The sequence below is a fragment of the Lepidochelys olivacea genome (genome assembly GCF_965140295.1).
Source record: "Lepidochelys olivacea isolate rLepOli2 genome assembly, chromosome: 3".
Taxonomy (NCBI): Eukaryota; Metazoa; Chordata; order Testudines; family Cheloniidae; genus Lepidochelys; species Lepidochelys olivacea.
In genome coordinates, this window is record NC_140413.1 from 81,038,642 (window position 1) to 81,060,825 (window position 22,184).

At 39.2% G+C, this 22,184-nt stretch overlaps 1 protein-coding gene across 6 annotated transcripts in view; it reads left to right on the forward strand.

Annotated features, from left to right (window-relative positions):
• LIN28B (lin-28 homolog B) overlaps positions 1 to 21,348 on the forward strand; it is a gene marked incomplete at its 5' end in the record, with an annotated part of 122,516 nt that extends 101,168 nt beyond the window's left edge. For all 6 annotated transcript variants that reach the window (XM_084622105.1, XM_084622109.1, XM_084622108.1 and 3 more), the window contains one exon: positions 16,293 to 21,348. In XM_084622105.1, coding sequence (XP_084478231.1) covers positions 16,293 to 16,662 — 370 coding nt within the window. In that variant the 3' untranslated portion in view covers positions 16,663 to 21,348. The remainder of the gene's footprint in view (positions 1 to 16,292) is intronic.
• Positions 21,349 to 22,184: the final 836 nt, after the last annotated feature.

Genomic DNA, 22,184 nt, shown 5'->3' on the forward strand with positions numbered 1-22,184 from the left:
TGGAATGAACCCCTCTATAGATAACTGACTCAACCTCACCATGCTGAATGTGCCAGGCTATACCTGTTCTTACATTTCTTAAGAATGAAATGAAGCTATGAATTATTGGCCAATCCTGCAACCCTTAATCACACGAGTGGCCTTTACTTACACAAATCCCATTCACTGAATGCAATAAGACAGCTTATATGAGAAAATGTTGCAGGAGCACGCACTATTTATGCAATAGTCCCATTACCAAACATTCATAATAATTTTGGTTTTGGGTGTCAAATTCATATGAGATATATGAAGGCAGATGAGTTTAAAGCAGGTGTTCAAACATGCCAAATAAGTGTGAGGGTTTCCCTACAACTTTATTTTACACCATCATACAGTACATTTCATATATGTGTGTGTATGTGTGTGTACATGTTGATTCCAGAACAGTACTTAGGGCAAGTGCAGCCCAGCCCTCTTCCCACCCACTATCACTACCATTGCTCTAGCAGCTCCCAAGTATTCCCAGTGCATTGTGGGCTGGGCCGTAGATTAGAATGTCCATGTCCATTTCCGATTGTGGCATGCTGCCAAAATTTTGATGACAACAAAAGTAGCAGAAGGGAAATGGCAATTTTTAACAGTTTATAGCTCAGCTAAATCTGAAAGGAATTTCATGGGATAAGCAAAAGGCATGTGTCTAGCTTTGGGGGGGCTTTCAGCTTGCTGAATTTCAAAAGTCTGCTGCAAACAAAGTAGGTGTTAGAGCTACGAGCTCCCCCTACAACAAATGAAAGAGCGAGTGTTTCACAGTATGGTGTACCTTACAATGTACCTCAGTACACTGGGTACTCACTATAAAACATATTTTAGATATATGCTAAGGCCTTCTAAGGAGAATAGGTGAAATCCTGACATGGTATGAGAGGTTCAATTCTCTTGCAATTCTGTAGGACAATTTCTGTGTAAAGTCTGGTAATTAGTATTGTAAATGACATGCTGCATGTAAATTTGTCAGAAAATAGATGTAATTGCTAAGCTAACATCTGTGACATATGCACATTACTGGCACTGAATTGGTATTCAGTGGGTGTACAAAATGAGTGCAATTACATGTCAAGGGAACAAAAAGAGGTGTTATATTTTACTTATGCCCTCATGTTGTTTTCTTGCTATTCCTTCCTTCCTTTGGCTTTGCACCTCACCTGAATGCCAAATCAATGTGAGTTACACTTCCTTCCATTCACACCTATTTACTGATCAGCTTACATGAGGTATGTGTGTTCCACCATCCTGTAGGCCACTGCAGAATTTGGTCCTATGTAACTAAAGTCTGGTCTACAATACAAAGTTAGGTCAACATAAGTCACCTTGCGTCAACCTAATTGTGTGTGTGTCTACACTCAAAATTGTCTTCTGCTGAAGTAAATATCACCAAAGCCTCCCAGAAAGGCACTGAGCCATGGCTGACCTACTGTGGTCAATACTGTGCAGCATAGATACCATGTGACCTATGTCGATCCTAACAGTCCTCCAGAAGCTGTCCCACAATGCCTGACTCTGACCTCTCTGGTCAAAACTGTGAACTTCACTGCCCAAAGGTTATGGAGACCAGAAGCAACCCACCATTTAAAAAAAAACCCATGTATTTTTGAAATGCGTTTTCCTGATTGCCCAGCCTGGTGAGCACCCTTGGCAGCTCACCTTTGTTGTGTGCAGATGACCTTTCTGGCTACATGCTCCAGACGTGCTCCTACTCTGAGGTGCTGGGCCTGTGGAGAAAAGAGGCTGTGCTGGCACGAGCAGTCATAGAAATGTGGACATCTACAGTCAGATTGCACAGGAGATGCAGGTGAAGGGGTACGACAGGGATCAGCAACCTCGCTGCATAGAAGCTAAAGAACTGCTTCAGGCATACCGGGAGGCCACCAGTTGATCTGGTGCTGAGCCTCAGCCTCACCAATTTTACAATGAGCTGCATGCCATGCTTGGCAGAGCCCCACCAATCCCACAGAGCACCATGGTACCTCTCAGAACCTGAAACACAGCCCCCTGCCATGAACAGTCGAGAGGAAAAGGAAGATGGCGGTCATGTGATCCTGGGGTCCAGCTATGCCGCAAGCCAGGATCTGTTCAAGACTCCACCACTATCAATTAGTCAATTCTGTCAGCTGAACACAGGTGACCCAGATGCAGGGGAAGGAACCTCGGGTAACTGTGTGAATGCATTTCCCATTGCATTACAATGTTTATATGTACAGATGGCACCTGTCCCCAACGTAGCTGGACACAAGTATAGACTTTTAATTAAGTTCCTTGTACTAGAAAAGGTGGCAGTACAAGACGGGGAGTGTTATCTACTTTTCATTCCCCTGTACAGTTAGGCAGGGGGGCATGTGGCAAGGATGTCCCCTGAATCCTCCTGAGAGATCTCAATGAAACTTCCATGGAGGTGCTCTGCAGTCCTCTCCCAAAGGTTTCTAGGGATGACAGCCTTATAGCTTCCTCCACAGTAGGATACATTCTCAGGCTAGTCCACCATGACTTCAGCAGGAACCATTGCAGGAAAAAGGCTGGCAGCATACGGGCCCAGGCGGCTTGGGGATGCCAGTGGCAGTTGTGCTCTCTGTCTTTTCATTACCCTCAGGAGCAAGATATCAGCTAAAATCAGCACCACGTGTGGAAAATAGTGCCAATGCTCCAAGCCATTACCCTGCACTCATCCATGGAAATAGGGGATGAAATGGTATTGTTTCATGCAAGGAAAAAGTGTTCTGAAATTTAACTTTTGCTTTCCCTTGTGACTGTACAGACAATCGTACCGCAGTGTTTTTTTGTCTGTAGCTGCTGCCATGGAATGCCTGACCATGATAAGGAAGAGAAAGAAGAGGAGACAGCCAGGAGGATATGTTCAGTGAGATCCCTGCAAGCCAGTGCTGCATTGGACCATGAACAGAAGGGCTTGGAGGGTGAACATTGCAGAAGAAGGAAAGAGCAGACAGGAGAAAGGCCCAGAAGTCCCAGCAGGAGAGGGAGATGCACTAGGACATAATGGAGCTTCTCTGGCACCAAACATAGATGCTGGAGACTCTTGTGGATCTACAGGTTCAACAGTCCCAGTGTTGCCTCCCTTTGCAGTCAGTGAATAACTCCCCTTTAGCACCACCCTACACTCCCCAACAGTCCATGTGGCATCAGGGGCCACATCCCTACCATTTCAGGCTGAGGGCCAGTAAGAGGAACCACCATTTCACATATGCTGAGCTGTGAGAGCCCCTCTTGTTGTATGTAGAGCCAGTATGGACATGAATGTTCTTTCCCCTTGTTAAGTTCTGTTCCAGTAATTTATTTCAGAAGTTTTTATTATATTTGTTTGGGGTTTTGCACTGGTTTTGATATGCAATAAAAATCTATTTGGGGGGGGTAAATAATTCATCTTTATTACTTCACAACATATGCAGCAGAGTGCCTAGCACTCGTGAAAGCGCCCACAACTTGTTTTTCTACAGCAAGCACTGCACAATTCCTAACACCCCCAAAACTTAAGGGCCAGATAGAGCGCAGTCCACCACACCACACTACTGACTGTTAAAGTGCTCTTTCAAGGCCTCCCTCAGTCACATAGCTCTGTGTTGAGCTCTTCTAATAGCCCTTGTGTCTGGCTATTTGAACTCAGGAGACAGCCGCTCCTCCTCCATTCCATAGCAAGTTTTCTCTCTTTGCCTCACAGATATTATGCAGGACACAAAAGGCAGCTATAACCCTTGGGATGTTTTTTTTCACCAAGATCCAATCTTGAGTAAACTACGTCAGTGTCCCTTCAATCTACCAAAAATGCATTCACTGGTCATTCTGCACCTGCTGAGCTTGTAGTTGAATCTTTCCTTCCTGTCGAGGAAGCTGGTGTACAGCTTAGCAAGGGGTAGGCTGGGTCCTCCAGGATCACTATTGGCATTTCAACATTGCCAATGATAATCTACAGTGGGCAAGAATGTCCTGCTTGCAGCTTTCTGTATCGTCCTGTGTTCTTAAAGATGCAAATGTCATGCACCTTCCCCAACCAGCCAACACTGACATCAGTGAAGCATGCCTGGTGACCACCAGCATGTGCAAAACCATAGAAAAGTAGCATTTTCTATTGATATATGCTACGGCAGGTGCCAAAATAGGGATATGTATGCCATCTATTGCCCCAATGCAGTTCGGAAACCTCATTGCTGCAACTCCATTCACTGTGTCTGAGAGTCACAGTCCTGCCTAGCATGGCCCTTTCACACCTGCATGACAACAGCCACACACACACGGCACGCAGATTTCCCAATTCCAAAATGGGTTCCCACTGAGCCGTAACAAAACGATGTCACAAACTTCCACAGAGTGATCGCAACTCGCTTCTCCACTGTCAGTGTAGTTCTCACTTTGGTGTCCATGTGCTGGAGGACTGGGGTGAACTCAGCACACAGATCCAAAAATGTGGCCGTTCACAACCAAAAATTTTGTAGACACTGCTCATCAGTCCCAAACCTTCATTATGCTGTGATCCCACCAGTAAGCGCTCATTCTTTGGGCCCAGAAGTGGCACTCCACCATCTGCAGCTGCTCCGTGAATGCCTCCAACCACCCTGAATTGTTTTTTGCTGTGTCCCATAGCAGTCTGTCCTCCACAAAATCGTCATGTTCCCCCATTGTTGCAGCTCTTCCTGCGGCTCTGCAAATACTGGAGGATTGCACATTCTGTGTTTGCAATGTTCATGACAATAGTGCAGAGCTTTACACACTCCATGCTTCTGTCAGAGATGGCAGGCAGTGAGAAGTGCTGCTTGGTTTTGTGGGATTTTTAAAAATTGTGCCGAAATTACGGGATATGGATAGCATTGAGAAAGTTGCATGATGATAACTTGATCCCCTTGCTCTCAGTCACCCCTGTGTGACTTTCTGCCCCAGCATGCATTGCCAAAGCTTCCCAAAAGACAGCGTGCCAGATGATGTGCATTGCACACTGATCCCTACCCATAGTGCACAGCACTGTGCCTCAACATAAGACTCCTGGTGAGTACGTGTAGCCCTGACACAAGAAGCCAAGTATGCATGAGCATAAGCACTATACTAACTGTGGCAGCTTTATGTTGACATAACTTTCATCAACCAAAGTTTGTAATGTAGACATGGCCTTAAACAGCCTAACATCCTGCCTACAGTTCTGCTAAGATTCCCAGAAAAACCTAGTCCAGCATGTGCCGCACATGTCGTGTTAGAACCATGACCTAACACATCAATTAGCATGACTACAGAGATGCATTTACAGCACTGGGCCTGATTCAAACTCACCGAGGTTTTTCACTGATCTAATGCCCATGACTTGGAGTGGAGTTACTTCTGATTGACAATGGTGTAAGCAAGAACAAAAACAGACCCTCTGTGTTTTCTACCCATTAGAAACATGGTTTAGTTTTTGTTCCCCAGTCACAATGTTGTACATCTGAAATACATACTGGTGGGACACACACAAAATCCCCCAAAACAACAAGAGCAGCTACAAAACCACAAAAGACTCCCACCACAACAGTCTGTGGATTTTTAAAGTGCTTAGAGCTTGTCTACACTTGAAAGTTAATTTGGATTAAGGTAGGGTGTGTTTTTAAAGCACGAGGCAATTCCTGGATAACTCCATGTGTAGAGAAGCCATTAGTCTTAGTTTTCAAATACATACATGCCTAAAGTCAGGCATCTCATTAAAACTTGCCTGATTTTTAGATGTGCTGCATACCTGCAACTCCCACTTACTTAAAAGACAGTTATAGCTATTGTAGGCACCTCTGAAAAATCACTGTGTCTAGATGCCTAAATATGGATTGAGATGCCTAACTTTAGGCACCTCTTTTTGAAAAATTCCATCTTAGGGCTTGTCTTCACTACCGGGGTAAGTCGACCTAAGTTACACTACTCCAGCTATGTGGATAACATAGCTGGAGTCAACGTAGCTTAGGTCGATTTACCCTGGTGTCTTCACTTTGCTACATCGACAGGAGATGCTTTCCAGTCCACTTCTTTTACTCTTCTCGGGGAGCTGGAGTACCAGGGTCGAACGGCGAGCGCTCTGTTGTTGATTTAGCATGTCTTCATTAGACCCGCTAAATCGACCCTTGCTACATCAGTTGTAATCAGGTAGTTTTTAAGTGATGTGAAACTTGGGTCTGCAAGACGAATCAGACTCCTGAAGACGGTACAGTGGTCTAGAAAGGTTGAGAGGCACTGACTTAGAGTAGTGTTTAGGCTACTCTCATTCATGGCAGCTTCCACAGGCGTGCCCCACAGTCCAGCATCCCCTGTGGTGATGAGTGCTATGGGCACGTCAGGGGCTGCAGGTGCGGACTCTGTGGCTTATGTCAGGTCCATGTGGTTCTTTGTGGCTCTTTAAGATCTCTCTTTGCCATCAGAAGGGCATGTAAGGGGCTGGGGCAGGAAACAGTTTTGCTTCCCTACCCAGTTACGTTGTATAAATAGTTGGGTGAGTGGGTGCAGTTAATTACTTTAAATGGAAGTTGATAACTTCTTAACCATAGGCTCTTAAGAGCTCCTTGTGGAAATGAGCTACTTTCTCCTCAGGTCCAGTTAAGATTTAGTTGCAGGAGGATGTAAGATTCAAACACAGGAGGAATTGTTCATAAGGCACTTGGAAATCCTGCCGCACTTTCTAATGAAAAAAGTCATTTATTTTTCTGTAGCAGAACAATGTCCCAGTTTAGAACCTATAATGTTGAATGCTAGGGAAGGATTAGGTTTAGATTAATGTGTGTGACATAGGCATTATTCTGTGTTCCCTGCGCGATGTCAGTAGCTGTGTCTGTCTACTGGCAATGTGTATGCACAAAATATTTTAAAATTTCTCTTTTTAAAAATAGTAAATAAGTCAATGTGTACTTTCTACCCAGTTAAATTAATTCATTGTTAGGTAACAGATATTTTTGTATGTTTAATTTTCATATTTTGGTGCACACTACTTACCTCTTAGATCAGAGAATGTTTGTTTTTATAAAACAAACAAACAATATATATTATGGTACACTGGTTCATTCTGATAGAGTATTTTCTGTACAAAATGGGTTAGTAAAATATTTCTGTGCTGAGGTCTTGCATGCTAAATTTAAGAAAGTTTTTTAGAAACTGGTTACCAAAATCCTTTCTGAAAAACTATTGTTAATTCTGCAATTCCACTTACAGCTTTATGTTAGATATTTTAAATGGAGCCACTTTAATTTAAGGTCATAATTGCTTGCCAGTGTCAAATATCAAAGCTCACAGGGAACATCATTCTGTTTTTTGTATATATTTTTCAAAATGTAAGTGGGTTGGCTCCTAACTTTAGGATTTATCTGAATTCATAGTTCAATGTTTCACACCTGAAACGTATAATTTATGTGACTCTTTTCAATATGGTGTATTTAAATGGTTACTGAATTTGAAATGGCTCTATCATCTAGTAAGAACTGAGTCTATTTTTAAAATATGCATTTTCATTTTGTGCTGTGTTAGTGCTGTGGACAGATACACATTTTACTTTTTAAAATCTGACATGTAAATATTGTATTCTTGTATCGAGATTGAACATCGTAAAATTGTTTCTCAGAAGTTCTTAACTCCCGCTAGAGAGAAAACAACTGTGTTCATGCACTGTTTAATTTTTACAAATTGAAGTAAAGCCAAAGCATTTTTCCTTCAGGAGACATATTCCTTACCTATTTTTTATGTGATTGCTTGAAAATAATTTCCCTTCCTGTCTGCAAACTAGACTGAGTGAACAGTGTAGATAAGATTCCATGGAAAGGAAAGAAATTGTCAGAGAAATTTTTTTCAAGAGCTAATGTCTGTGTGGTCCTCTCCATTTTTAGAAGAATAATAAAATGGCTGAATTCTATATGGGTCTGTGCGGTTTAACCACCATCTTACGTTTATTGTTCTGGTTGCTTCTTATCAGGAAAACAAAATCTTTTAGTAAACCATAGTAGCTCATTCTAAACCAATTATTTTCCCACCAAACTTAAGTTCATCGTATCACCAAATGCCTAATTTATCAGACAAATGTTCTGCCTGGTTTGTTAGCTCCTTTGTTGGAAAAAAAAATCATCAGCAAAAGAATATAACCTATTGATATTACTTCTAAAATACACTAGGGAGAATAGATTGAGTTAGAACTAACCACATGAAACTATTCAGTCGGATGAGTTTACAATTAGGCATTTCATTTTTTGTAATGAGCACATACATCAACAATAATCCATGCTATGTTACTGGAAACCATGCAGAAAGTGTCTTCATGACAGCATGTTGGGGTTATCTAAATGTGGGGAAAAGGCAGTCTTAGGAGAAGAGAGAGGCTTTTAAACAGCCTCTACAAAAATTTAACCTCTTAGATCTTACTTGTTATCCTTGTGATATAGGATTTTTTATTTTGGAGGGGGAGGGGATATATAGGTGAGCAGATTAGCTTTTCATTCATCTCAAAAACAGTGAAGCTGTGAATTTTCAAACAGAATTTCACTTTAAAAGCCCCACTGCTGCAATTAACTTCCCCAGCATGGACCCCTGTAGGCCCCCACTGCAGCTAACAGGGTCCCTCCTGCATGGGTGGGTACAAGGGGCCAAATTAGCAGATACAGTTGCAGGGTCAGGCCCCTCTGTTTGTAAACATTGGAATTTGATCCTAAGGTACCATCGTCTAAAATTCCAGCTGGGTTAATTTACATAGTTTTTTGATATGTTTTATTAAAACAATAAGAGCATAATTAAAAAATATAAATAAACATTTTAATGGGTAAGTAAATAATATTGGTTTTGTGAGATTCTATCTGCTTTAATCGAAAGGTAAGAAAGCAAAATGACGTATTAAATAAAATCAGTGTGTGAAACAGGCAGAGTAGTTTCTGGAAAAATCTTAAACCTCAGCTGGTCTTTTTCTTTGCTTAGAATGAGCAAGTATTTTTGTGGGTATGTCTCGTGTTTGTTACAGGTCTCACATTAGTTTTTCCCTTCAAGAAAGCTGGTCATGATGCCCTCCTAATTTACAAACCAATACAATGGGATTGCAAAGAATGCACACCAGTGTAAAGTGTGTCCTGATGAGTTGTGAAGCAGCACTGTGAAATTCTGGACAACTGCATGAATACAATTCCTGTGCCATGAGCAGTACTCATGCCAGTTTTGAACACAAGTGAGCAACACCATTGCTTTGTTTCCTCTGGGATTTCCTGAATTTTAAAATGATGAAGAAAATACCCTCCCTTTAAAAAACAAATAAACCTCCATTTATAAGAATCAGGGTGAAGATATTAAATGGAATGGGTAGCAGGCTGCATAGAATCTACAGCTAACCTGAATTCCTGCCTGCCCTTCCCCCTTCTTTTGCTCTAATTTAAGGTTCCACATGTATGACTCTATGTAGTTTTCTTGACTGTTCACGTAGAACTTGTTTCGTTTGTTTCTGTAGCAGCTGACAAAAAATAACCCCACCCCCCTTCCCATGACAGTTGCTGTCTGTTTTCAAGTTGTGATGATTTTGACCTCATATTCAGCGTCTCTGTCTCTTACTGTTCACAGTATCTGTAAAGACATCAGATATATGCCTGCCTGCCATTTATATTCTTAAGTAATATGAGGAAGAAGTCCTGCTTAAAACAAAAGTAGGTTAAAGTGACTTCCTAGCACTCAGTCAGGTTGACGTTTTTACTGTTGATTTCTTTACAAAAAAATTAACAAATAAAAGTTCTTTGGCATTATAGCCTACAGCGACAGTGGTTAGCCTTTGCATAACGCGAACATCTTAAAGGCTTGTGTTTAGCTGCAGGAAATAAAATGTGATGCTCTCAGCTTTTAGAATGCTTATTGGGAAAGGTTTAATATCCAGTCTTGGGTTATTAGAACCTTTAAATCATCCATAAAAATTATTCTAGATTCCTATGAAAAATGAACTCATAGATTAGCTGACTTTAGACAGACTGAAGCATCTTGTAATGCTGGAGAAGCATTTCTGACTTCAGCTGCTGTATTGCCCTGACTGAAGAGAATGATAAAACAGCATCAGGGGCAGGCAATTTTGTTACAGTTACTCTCATCATATATGTTCTGCGGTTAATTGTTTACATCTGAACCAGGCTCAGCAAGGGAAGGTGTGGGTGTTCCCTTCTTCTCCTGCCCCCTCCCCCCAACCATCTTGTTCTTCAGACTAATATCACTGAAGCCTTTAAATACTGAAACAATTATGTTCAGTGTTAATCTTTTTGCTATATCTTGGATAGTTTAACTCCCCTAGCATCAGAATAGGATAATTAGAGAAAACTTCCCTGTGTTTTGCTTGCAAAACTCTCATTTCCTCAAGAATGTTGTGGAGCTAATGACTAAAGAAAACTTTATTTATAAACTTAGGTCTCTTTTAGTCTATGTGTCATGTGTTGTAAAACCTCTAATTTGCACTTGCTGTAAAATAACATGCCATCTTTCAAAGCATTTAAACCACTAGCCCCCGCACTGTATTAGAAACCATTCACTGTTCACAGCGCACCAAAATGCAGTTTTTATTACTGGTTAGTATTTAAAGGAAAGGAATTGGCTAGGGAACATTTAAAAGATGTTAAACACCGCTGCCCGCAGCCCTTCCCTTTCCCCTGCCCTTTAAGTAGATGTAAAAAATCATGTAGTCACCAGTAAGTAATTTAAAGTTTTTTCTGTCAACAGATAACACCATACAGCTACACAATTATTCTCTACTCATCATATATATTGGATTATTGTCCAAATCATATTATAGGTCAGCGTGAAGACGCACACAATTGTGCTGGCCTTCCTTGTTGCTTAGATCACCCAAGCTGTGGCAAACTGTTTGCAAGACAGTGCTGGTGTCACTATAAAACTGTTTCTAAGTATGAACATGAAAACATGAGTTTAAATTAAGCAAAGCTAAATGCTAGAAGTGTTTTTTACTTTGCATTTAAGCTTCTGAAGGCATAGGTAATTTTAAAATGAATTCCAGTCATCAGTTTGGTTACAGTTAATATTGCACCTATTACATTCATATCATTTTCATTCCTATTCATTTAAGGTTTTTCTTCAACTTTGTAAAATTCTCAATTTAACTATGAATTGATGGTGAACTGGTGTTTGGAAGGAGAAGTGTTTCTTAAATTCCTAGGGTGGTGGGTTTTTTATATTTCCTTTCTCAGCTGTAGATTTTAATAGACTTGTTTTCTTGCTGTTGATTTTAAAGTATGTTGAGGATGTTATTAAATGATGCTAGACAGATTTCCTAAGGCTTTCATTTCATGACATTTTTCATTCCGTGTCTCAGAAGCAGTCTTAATCTACCTCCCTTACTCAGCTAACTGTACTGAGGCAGTGTTCCCATTTAGGATAATTGTCATCTCTTTATCTGTATTTCATGTTGCGTTAGGTTTTGAGCATGCAGTCACCTAATAAATTATCAGAGCCTATTAAGACTATGAAGGGCTGTTCCTTTTATAGCAGATCGTTTCCAAGAAACAGAATCAGGAGTTGCTCATACATGGTTTTTGCTGTGCTTTAGACTTTATGTTGACCTAAACATCATGTGATGTATAGTAGTTTGTTTTATTTTAACTTTATTTTAAGATGCTGAGATAAATCACCATGTTTCAGTGGTATTTTTATTTTAGATAATCATTTATTCCAGTGTTATTGGTTTGGATTATGTGTGCATGTTCAAATGTGCACTTGCTTAATTTTCCTTTGTATACGCTTGCCTGTCTATTGTTTTGTATATTTATGTGTACAGTGTGTACACAAGAATATACAAATCCATACATAGATCAGCCTGTGCCTGTGTATCATAATGTATTAGGTTTCATTTCATTGTGGAGTAAGGTAAGAAGATACAGCTGACACATTAGCAATTACAAACAGTTTGGATTTTGAATTCTCAGCTAGAACAAAAGGGTTAATACCACATTTCAATGTGCATGAATGATACCATGTGGTATCATTTGTGTGCTCCGAGGTGGCTGACCATTTCCATTTTGGTGTCAATCCCATGAGAACGAAAGCATTTCAGAATGGGGTGTGAGCTGTCTTGCTGGTAAGAGTGATTGACAAGGAACGAAGAAATAGTCAGAAGAACTGAATAAATACCACCCTCCTGTTTAAGTCCAGGCACACATGAACAGGCACATACACAATTTAATGCAACACTTCAACCAGTAGACTGACTTGCTTGGTGACAAAAACATGGCTGAGAAGCCAAATTACAGTTTAATTATAATAGCTTTTATTAAAACAAGGGCAACAAAAAACGCTACTAGAAATTTAAGTAAACTGGGGGGGATTAAACTATTTTGAAAGCAGGATGTAATGATAAATATAGATGCAAAAGCTGATTGAGGCCCCTGGAGTGGAAGTGGGGGCCCTGACAGCAGGTTTTTGGTCAATTGGTGAGGCGAAATGGTTCACTGAATTGGATAACACAGTGCATACCATAGTGACTGATTAAATTGATTTGTCCGTGGCTGCAGCCTACTCTATTACTGAGGCCCTTTAACCTATTTTCGAACTCTTTTAAAAGAGAGAGAGAGAAAGGAAGCTTCTGGATGAATGTGATCCTAAAGGAAGGAAGTGAAAATAAGTTAAATTTACAGCTATAAAATTCTCTTCAGAATTAAGGTCAGATATATCATTCCCAAAGTGGATTACAATCCTTACTAACACATAGATAAGAAGTCACAGAATAAATACATATCTTATACTATATAGAAAGAAAGCAAGAAAATGCCATTCTTTAATATCAAATTCAAATCATAACACCCCCCCTTATTTTTTAGTATCTTTCTAGAACTTTGGGGGAGGAAGGATAAGGGAAGGGATCATTGCCATTATTTTTCAGTTGTCACTCTTACTGTTTTATCTAGTGGTTCTGGAGAGATCTTATCTGACAAACATAGCTATATACCAGTAAGAGACGTTAATTTGGTCATTTGTTTTGCAATAGCTTCAGTGACTGAGGGAAAGGAAACCAATGTACAATGTTACAATGTACAATGAAAACATTTTTACTAAACATAAGAAATATCTGTCATTTTGGTCTTAGAGAATAGGATGGGTGTGAAGTATCTAACATTTTATTTAACCTTGCTGAAATATTGGGGAAATAAATGCTAGATGACTGTGGTTTGTAAAACCCTGCCTATTTTCTTTTTTTCCTTTCAACTGCAGAGGGTAATTAAGATTGCTGGGTCAGTTTACAATACATGCAAACAGACTCAGTTTGAGAAACAGTTCTTCCATCCTACTGGCCGATTACACAAAAAACAGATGTATACTGAATATTTAAAAATGTTAGCAGTTCATCTGAAGCCACTTAAAGACTCATTTTAGCGGGTTTTTTTTTTTTTTTTTTGGTTTCACTTTTAAAAATTGGGCACAGCTGATGTCATTACAACATTCTATGCAAGGATTTGTAAAAAATCATTGGAATTCTATGTATCATTTTACTTATTCAAATTATAAATTGCCCTTGCAAAATTCAGCTTGGCCAAGGCAAGCAATTTTTTGGATCATGCTAATGGGTAGGCAAGAGTTGTTAGAGGGAAAGGGTTCCCCCTCCTTGCCTGGAAATATTAATGGCAATTTTTCAAGGCTGGTATAAACTTTATACTATTTTTAGCAATTTTTCTTCCAAAACTGAAATCTATTTCACAAGCTAAGGCAAACATGCACACATCCATGCTTCAGTTTGGGCATGCAAGTAGACGAACACAGCAGTCACAAAGTTAAATATGTTCACAAGTGATTGCAGAGTTCTGGCTACAACTGCAATTTTCCAGTGATCTGCAGTTTTAAATATCTAACCAAGAGTTAGATCGAAAGCCCACTGAAATCCATGGAAAAGTTCGTAGTGACTCCAGTGGGCTTTGAAGCAGGTCTATGTAAGCAGAATTTCCCTTGTTTAACAGGTTTGTAAGTTAAGCATGGAAATCACATCATGTGATTTGGTGTCACTTTCCTCAGCAAAATGGTAAACAATGAATTAAATTTATGCATGTATAAGATGTATAATGCTAATTATAGAAACACAGCAAATATCTATACAAAGGTCAAGATGAATGTAACATGATGGTCCTATTACGTCAAAGAAATTATCTTCACAGACCTGCATTCTGTGCATGATTTAACAGTTCATGCAATTATTTTCTTTTTAGCAAATAGTACAAAAATGTATACTGTGCTCATTTAAAGAAATCATAAATGGAGCCTGTCATATAAATAAGGATCATTCAGTGAGGTATTGCTTGAGGACTGCAGGATTGAGCCCTTAGTTAACAAGATTACCAGTAAAGTATTTACATTCTGGCTGTGTGTTTAATCATTGGCATGACTGTTTTAAAGGTTAAAGCCATGTAATAGTTGAACATTCTGGAGTTTGTCTACTTGTTTTTGGAAGACTTAAATTTAGTTGTGTTGAATTCTGGGTTTCCAAGGAAGAAAACAATAAACCCATTTTACGATGCTCACTGTTATATTTTCAGAACCATGCTGCAACCTCTTAGCAATAGGTATTGCCAATAGCTTCCTCCTGGCCACCATCTCCCTCTTACTATGTCCCAATGATCCAGGCATGGAGAGGACCTTCCACTCAGGCTGCTGGGTCCATGACGCCATTCCCACTCATCCCCTTGCAGCACTGTTGGGATCTGGTGGGTGAGCTGGGGCTGGGGACACATCATTCCCCCTACCTACTAATCCATGCAGATATTACTGAGAAAGGTAACACAGCACAGGATTGTATAACTTTTCCTACAGAACCTCCTCTATGGTGAGAGAACATCCCTTTAAGGGTGGTACAGGGGGCAGCCTGGGGCAGGAGAGTTCACTGAAGTCATGCAACAGTGGGCAGTGGGGAGAACCCCCGGGCTCCAGAACTGCCTCCTATAAACCTCCTGGATCATGGGAGGTTGAATTCCTCTTCTCTGCCCCACAGAGGAAAGAATCAGGGAGGAACTCTTCTTCAAAGGGACCCTTGCAGAGATTTCCTTCCCATTACTTGGTGGGGGAAATGATCTAGCTATTATCATCATAACTTCTCCTTTGCTCTGTTGGATTTGACTAATTTGGATGCCATACAGTTTTTAAGGTGGTGTATACCTTTGGAAGGGTTGGGTAAACTGTGAGACTGTTTATCAAAGAACATGAACGTCTTTCTTATCAAATTTCACCATATTATTCAACTTTTAATGGAGGACTCTTTTCTACCTTGTAGCTAATATGGCACAAACAGCACTAATTAGTGAGGATGCACTTGTAGGCAATCATAGCCTGATTTTTTTGCAACCACACCTTCAGTCATTAACCCAAATTAAACACACTAGCACTCAAACAGTTTATTGCTGCAAATATTCAAGTAAAGATATTTAATCTACATTACATGAGCTACAGACTTTATTGTGGGCACATGTTTGAATATTTGGTGCCCTCTAGTGGACCATTCTAATGTTATCAGCCCAAGCACATTCTCTGAGATTATTTATTGCAGAGAAATACAACTGGTACATTTTGGCAGAGTCCAAACATACATTTTTACAGTTTAATAAACTATAAAGCTTATTTTTGATTCTGGATTTTAACTTTTGTTACCACTGAGGGGTACATAAAGCCATTATTATTCCCTTCATATATTTTTCTAATGTATTTGCACACAGCGTCGGTGACTGTTGGGTCTCACACTAAAAAGCCCTCACAGTTTCACCTCTGGTGTCCCTAGGCCATGTTTTTAAAGCTATTAAATGCATCTTTAGGCACCTAAATACCTTTGAAAATCTGGCCTTAGGACTTGATCTATTACAGTCAGTAGATAGACTCCCATTGACTTCAGTGGGCTTTGAATCAGACTCTAAGTAAGGGCCAGATTCTGTGTGAGTGATACCAAAGTGTTTGTGGTGGAAGATACTCATCAGTATGAATGAAGGTGGTGGAATCTGGCCTAAATGAGGATGAGATTTTCATAGTACCTAAGTGATTGAGGAACACAAGTCCTATTCCCTTTCAGTGGAACTTGTGCTGCTAAATCACTGAGAAACTTCTGAAAAAAATCTCACCTTAAATCCTTACAACCAGAAAATAAATACTATAAAATATTGAGTGGAAACTCCCACTGTTTTACAAATGTGCTGTGTGTCTTCACATGAAATTAAAAATTGTTTACATATCTTAAGATTTGGTTCTTCCTCGTTCTTTCTTTAATGTTTTGAAGAATATTTTTATTGACGTATTTTATAACGGACTTTCTTTTTCGTTTGTAGATGCTACAACTGTGGTGGCCTTGATCATCATGCTAAGGAATGTAGTCTACCTCCACAGCCAAAGAAGTGCCATTACTGTCAGAGCATCATGCACATGGTGGCTAACTGCCCTCATAAAACTGTTTCACAACAGCCCACTAGTTCTCAGGGAAGATATGAAGCAGAACCACAGCCTTCCACTTCTGCTTTCCTGAGAGAAGGGGGAGGGGCTTACGGCCATTCATCTCCATCATATTCTCAGGAGGGAAGGTCAGAGATCTTAGAACGTTCAGGCAGGTCACCACAAGAAGCTTCCTCCAGTAAGTTATCTGCATCACCTGAAGAACAAAGCAGAAAGGGGCCTTCTGTTCAAAAAAGGAAAAAAACTTAGAGCTTTGTCGTAACCTTTCATTTTCTTTACCCTCTTGGAATGTCTACCTCATGCAAGAACAGGGGAAGTAATTTCACTATCAGTAGCTGACCTGAAATTTTAACTACTGTTGAGGAACTGTGAATTTATTTTTTTTAATAGACAGATCACTCCAAGCAAATTACATTTGAGCAGGGTGTCTTGTGTTTTACTGCCTGTGTGGGTGGGTGTGCACGAGTGCATGTGTCTCTATCATGTCTTTCTGTCTGTATGTATACATATCTATAATCACTATCTCTATCTCTGTATATGTATACATACACACACCAGCAGAACATTCTCCATTTCCCAGGATACATCATCCATTGTGAAGCAATAGTCATGGTTCAGAATGTTTTTGGATACTCATTCCTGGCAGCAATCTTGAAACATGCTTTAAAAAACCAGTTAAGATCATGACTGTTACTTTTGTGTGAACCAAAGGATACTTCACCTCTCCAAGCTACCAATGATATGGTACTAAGAATACTAAGACATTCCCCTAACTCTCTATTTTGGGTAGATATTTTGTTCTTGATGCCCAAAGTGTAGCAATGCTGTTTTTTTCTCCACACACCTGTCAAGGGCATGCCTTGATTAAGTATGGCTCTGTTGCCACAATCTTTGTTCAGGAGTAGACTCCAGAAAAGACAATGAATGTGTAGTTTCTGTGCTGAGATCTCAAATGTTATGTTAAATGAATATGGTTTAATTTTAAGTTAGGTGACCATTGTGTGGGGGAGAACGTGTCAGTTGTTCTGAACTGATTGGTTTGAGTGGTATCAAGCTACCACCCTGTCTGCCCCCTTTGAGTTTTGTGAAAATCTTGACGAGGGTGGGGACGGGGGTGGTGGCAGCAGCTGCTTCCCTTGGTCCCAATTTGACCCCCTGAGTCAGTGTATAGATCAAGGGGATTTCCGCCTTGTTTACTACTGAAAGTCTTGGAGAGAACTCCCTAGGGTTTTTTAAGATAAAGGAAGAAGAAATACAAAGTTAGTGACATATTGGGGTACAGCCTTGGTGGAGAATAAAACTATATGGGCACTTACAGTTCGTCAGCATCCCCTGCTATTCATATAGTAAAAGTACAGCACTGAGTGAAGAACATACACAGTTGACGCAGAGAGGCCTTAGAGCAGGGACATGCAAACAGTGCGAGACTTGCCAGAAGCCCTAGGACTCCATCTGCTTTCCATGAAATGGAGAAGACTGCAGACCAGCCTCGGCTCAGTGCATGCTGGGACTGCTCCTCTGCACTGAAGAACGTGTTTGCAAGCCCCATTCTAAAATTCACTGGGCTGCACTTTAACCAACCCATGGCTACACTTTGGCCATCCTTAACCTGGTCCATTTGCAATTGGTAAATTAACAAATTATACCTAAGAAAATGTCCTAATCATCCCATTGCAGATGTAATTTCTTTGGAGAAACCTGTATAATCCTTAACACTGGCAATAAACATAGGCTGTTACAAAAATTGAGACAGGAAGGTAGGTTTAAGCTCAGATAATCAAAAAAGAACTATAGCATGTCTGAAAAGGCCAAATTCATATCTGTTGTAATGCCATTGGCTGCAGTGGCCTTACACCAGCAGTGCATCGGGCCCATTATATGGCAAGGCCTCCCTCCCCAAATTGTCTTGCGACATGAAACTTTTACTGTAGCTGCTGCTGCTGCAGTAAATAGATACCGATCAGCTGCCTCCATGAAGGGCAGGAGTCCTGCAGATGAACTTTGCTTGAATTCCATGACAGTGTTTGTGAGAATCTCAATGGTTTCTACTGACGTTCTCAGTATGCTGTAATACAAAGCTTACCTTTGACGATATTGAATGTGATGTACCTATAGAGAAGTACTTCCTTGCCTTACGTGAGGATTGTAAACTTATTTAAATTATGTAGACAAATCAAAGTGGCATTGCTTAACCTTCTAGCAGGTGTAATAACCAGATTAAAGAGCAAAGATGCAAAACTTAGGTCACTTTGAAAATTTAAACCAAAGTTCCTTATAGAAATAGGCCATTGTGGATTTGAAAGTTGGTCATTCCCTGTTTACATATAAAAAGTTCAGAGCTGAGATCATTAGGAAATAAGTAATCCTGACATACAGACCTTCCTGGTGCAGTTTGAAAGAGTTTTGTGCACCAAAACCAGACTGAACTGCTAAGAGCACATACCAAACCTATCTTATTATTGAAAGCTTAGGTTTTATTTTTGTATATTAGAATGTGATCACTATTACATAGCATACTCAGGATAAAGAACTTTGCTCAGGGAATATACCATGTAATGTTGTTTTTTTCTTTACAGAATAGTCTACAGGCCTGCTTACTCAGAACAAAACCAAATAGACTTAGACCTTTATATCTCTATATAAGTGTTGTATACTGACAATAATAACTACCTCTGAGTTGACATACACCTACGTTTCTTATAATCAGATATCAACTTTTTGTATTATGATTTCCTGTGAAAATAAGCGATAAAGCAGTATTCCTGTACTGGTTGCTTATGTGAATATGTGTGACTTTACATTCACAGGGTCTGATTTTCAGATACGGTGAGCAGCTGCAGCTCCCATTGATTTCCAATGGCAGTCCTAGGTGCTCAGACCTTCTGAAAAAAAAGTATCAAGCCCACTTCGTTTACATAGGTAACAATAAAATTATTATTCTGTTTACAGCAAAAGGCTACCTCATACTTACCGCATAAACACACCTTTGTGCTGCTCTGGCCTTAAAGGTGGCTGTTGATCCTATGGTACAAACCTATTTATCTGTACTATATATGTAAATTGGTAATTCACCACTGCGTACTTTAGAGCAAATACTTGTTTAAAATGAAGCATCCATTTGAAATTGTGAAAAGTCTCCAAACAGTTCTTTACAGTTTATATATTGTTTTTTCATCAAAAGGATTGTGGGCACTGTTCACAAAAAACAAAACACAGACACTAAAGCTAACTACAGAACTGCAGAGCTGTGATAAGTAACTAATTAGCACTGGATTGCAATAGGAAGTCTGGTTTTCATCCTCAATTACTCAGATTAAATAAGCTGCTTCAAATGAATAAGAGAAGGAGATTTATGGGTCCTTGGGAATCCTATACAGATCCATGTTTTGGGGTCCTCCCACTGTTCCTTCACTTTTGATGATGAAGTGTAGAGTATTCTCCATTTAAGAGCCCATTAGAGGAGCAGCCTTGATTCCCATTTCCCTGACTACATGTGCCAGAACACCTCACAATGGAACCAGTCCACATAATTGTATTAAAATAGTTTCTGAAAGGGCTGTACTCCTAGCTTCCCCACACTACCGGAGATGAAATTTAAAACATGGGGAATTTCTCTCCTTCTGCATCTCCTCCTCCATCCAAAATAAGATACTGGATTTGATCTCCTCTCAGAAGACATTGTGGGATGATTTTTTTGTCCTCCAATAAAAGCTAAAACAAGGTGCACACTTGCATACTGAAAAGATTAAACTATTTGTTTTATTTTTTAAAAAATAGAGCCTATTTTGGCCGGGGAAAATCAAGTGGGCATTTTTGTTGTAGTTGTTGTCGAATTTGGCATCTTTAGCCTCCAAAATGTTCTGCTTTTAATCAGCTTTTGGGGACTGCCAATTGTAGTATGTTTTAATCCTCATGCCTTCCCCTTTTTTGGCTCAATTTTATTTTGCACCAGTGCTATCCGAGAGTTACTGCTTAGTTATATACTTAGTTTTGTGAATAGAGCCCCATAAAAGTGTTTATAGATCCTGTAACATTCTTTGTAAGAAGAATTATAAAAGGGCATGGGAAATCTCATTAAGTCTTAAAATTAATTTAAATTAATTTATCTGTAAGAAAATGTTTATCATAAAAATATATATGTGTATTCCCCTGTGCTGGATTTAAAAGTAATTGGGAAAGCTTTGTACATGTGCAGATGCACTAATTTTAATTTTCTAGGTATCTTAATGAGATTTGATTATTTGTTTTAGAGACAAGTAAAGCCTTGTTAAATGCATCAGACCTTATTTTGGTTACTATCAACAGCCTCTTTAAGATATGTTGGTTGTGTTACCTCTGTCATAATTGTTGACTGGTGAGGTTGATCTATGAACACACATTTCTGTTTTATACTTAAACAGGGCTGCAATTAAATGACTCTGGTAGAATTTTTATGAGAATATTGGAAAGTCCCAGGATATTTACTACCACTGTCAGTAAACCAAATGTCAGAGTAACTAGCTTTTAAAAGGATGATGGTATTGACTACCTCTTGGATTACTATTTAAGCAACAACTGGTTGACAAACATCGCCAGACTGGGTTTAACTAGTATGCGTTGCTCATGGTAATAACAACAATAACCATACTAGAGACCAAAGTGAACACTGATTTCTATGTCTTTAATACTGTGTCTTATCTAGTGGTTTTAAATTATCCTCTGTAGTATAGATTACCTCATTGTCCATTTTGACTTGGATGTTGTTTACAAGGTGAAATAAAAATCACTTGAATTGTATTTTTTTTTTAAAGACAGTGAGTTGAAGTTTTGAAGGTCATTTCACCTGTTTACTGTCTTCTTAATGGACTAAAGCACTGATTGCCTTTCTACATATCATGTATTTTATATTCTCATTTCATTGTCTAATGTCTTTTTATTTCTGTCAATCATGGATATTGTGAGGTTTAAATAAATTACTTGATTAAAAAATAAAACATATAACGTTGACATTTACAGTGGACTCTGGAGATTTTCTTTGGGTCAAATGGTTGAAGGATAAAGGATGCTGTCCCTACACCAACTATTCATATACTTAAGCACAGTTCGTTCTTTTCAGCATATCATCATCAGAAAAGGTCTTTTTAGTTATATATATTTTTGCTTATTCAGAACAAAGTCCCATAAATGGATAATTGTACTTCTGTGTCATATCAGCAAGGCTGCATAAATTACCCCAAAAGCTGTGTCCCCCTGTCAAAATGAAGCTTTCAAAGATCATCACTTTTGAAACTGGTTCACAATATCCACCATAAATTTTAAGTTATTCATCTACTTAGGGACAAAAAAATGTCTGTTTTGGTAATTAATTCCCATGCCATCACTTATTCAATAACTTCTGAATCTCTGCTCCCATCTGTTTCATAGGGATTTAAAATTTGAAATGCACAATTTTTTAAAATTAAATAGTATCACTTATAAATCATCCAGCACTAACTGAAAACTTCACATTCCAAATCTAAGGTTAGCATAATGTGAAATCCTGATGCCACTGAATTTAGTTTCCCCCTATATACATGCAAGTATACTGGAATTTGCATTTTTTAAATCTTTCTATATATTAAATTCCAACTGTGTCCCTTTATATTTAGATATTTTTACAATGGGTTTAATTTTGAGTACATCATATAGAAAGCAGAATGGTTTTATGCATTTGGATGTTTCCACAACAGTAAGAGTTCCCACCCAACCCCTGTAGTAGCATCCATGAAGGATTGCTTTTTTCAAATAGCTTT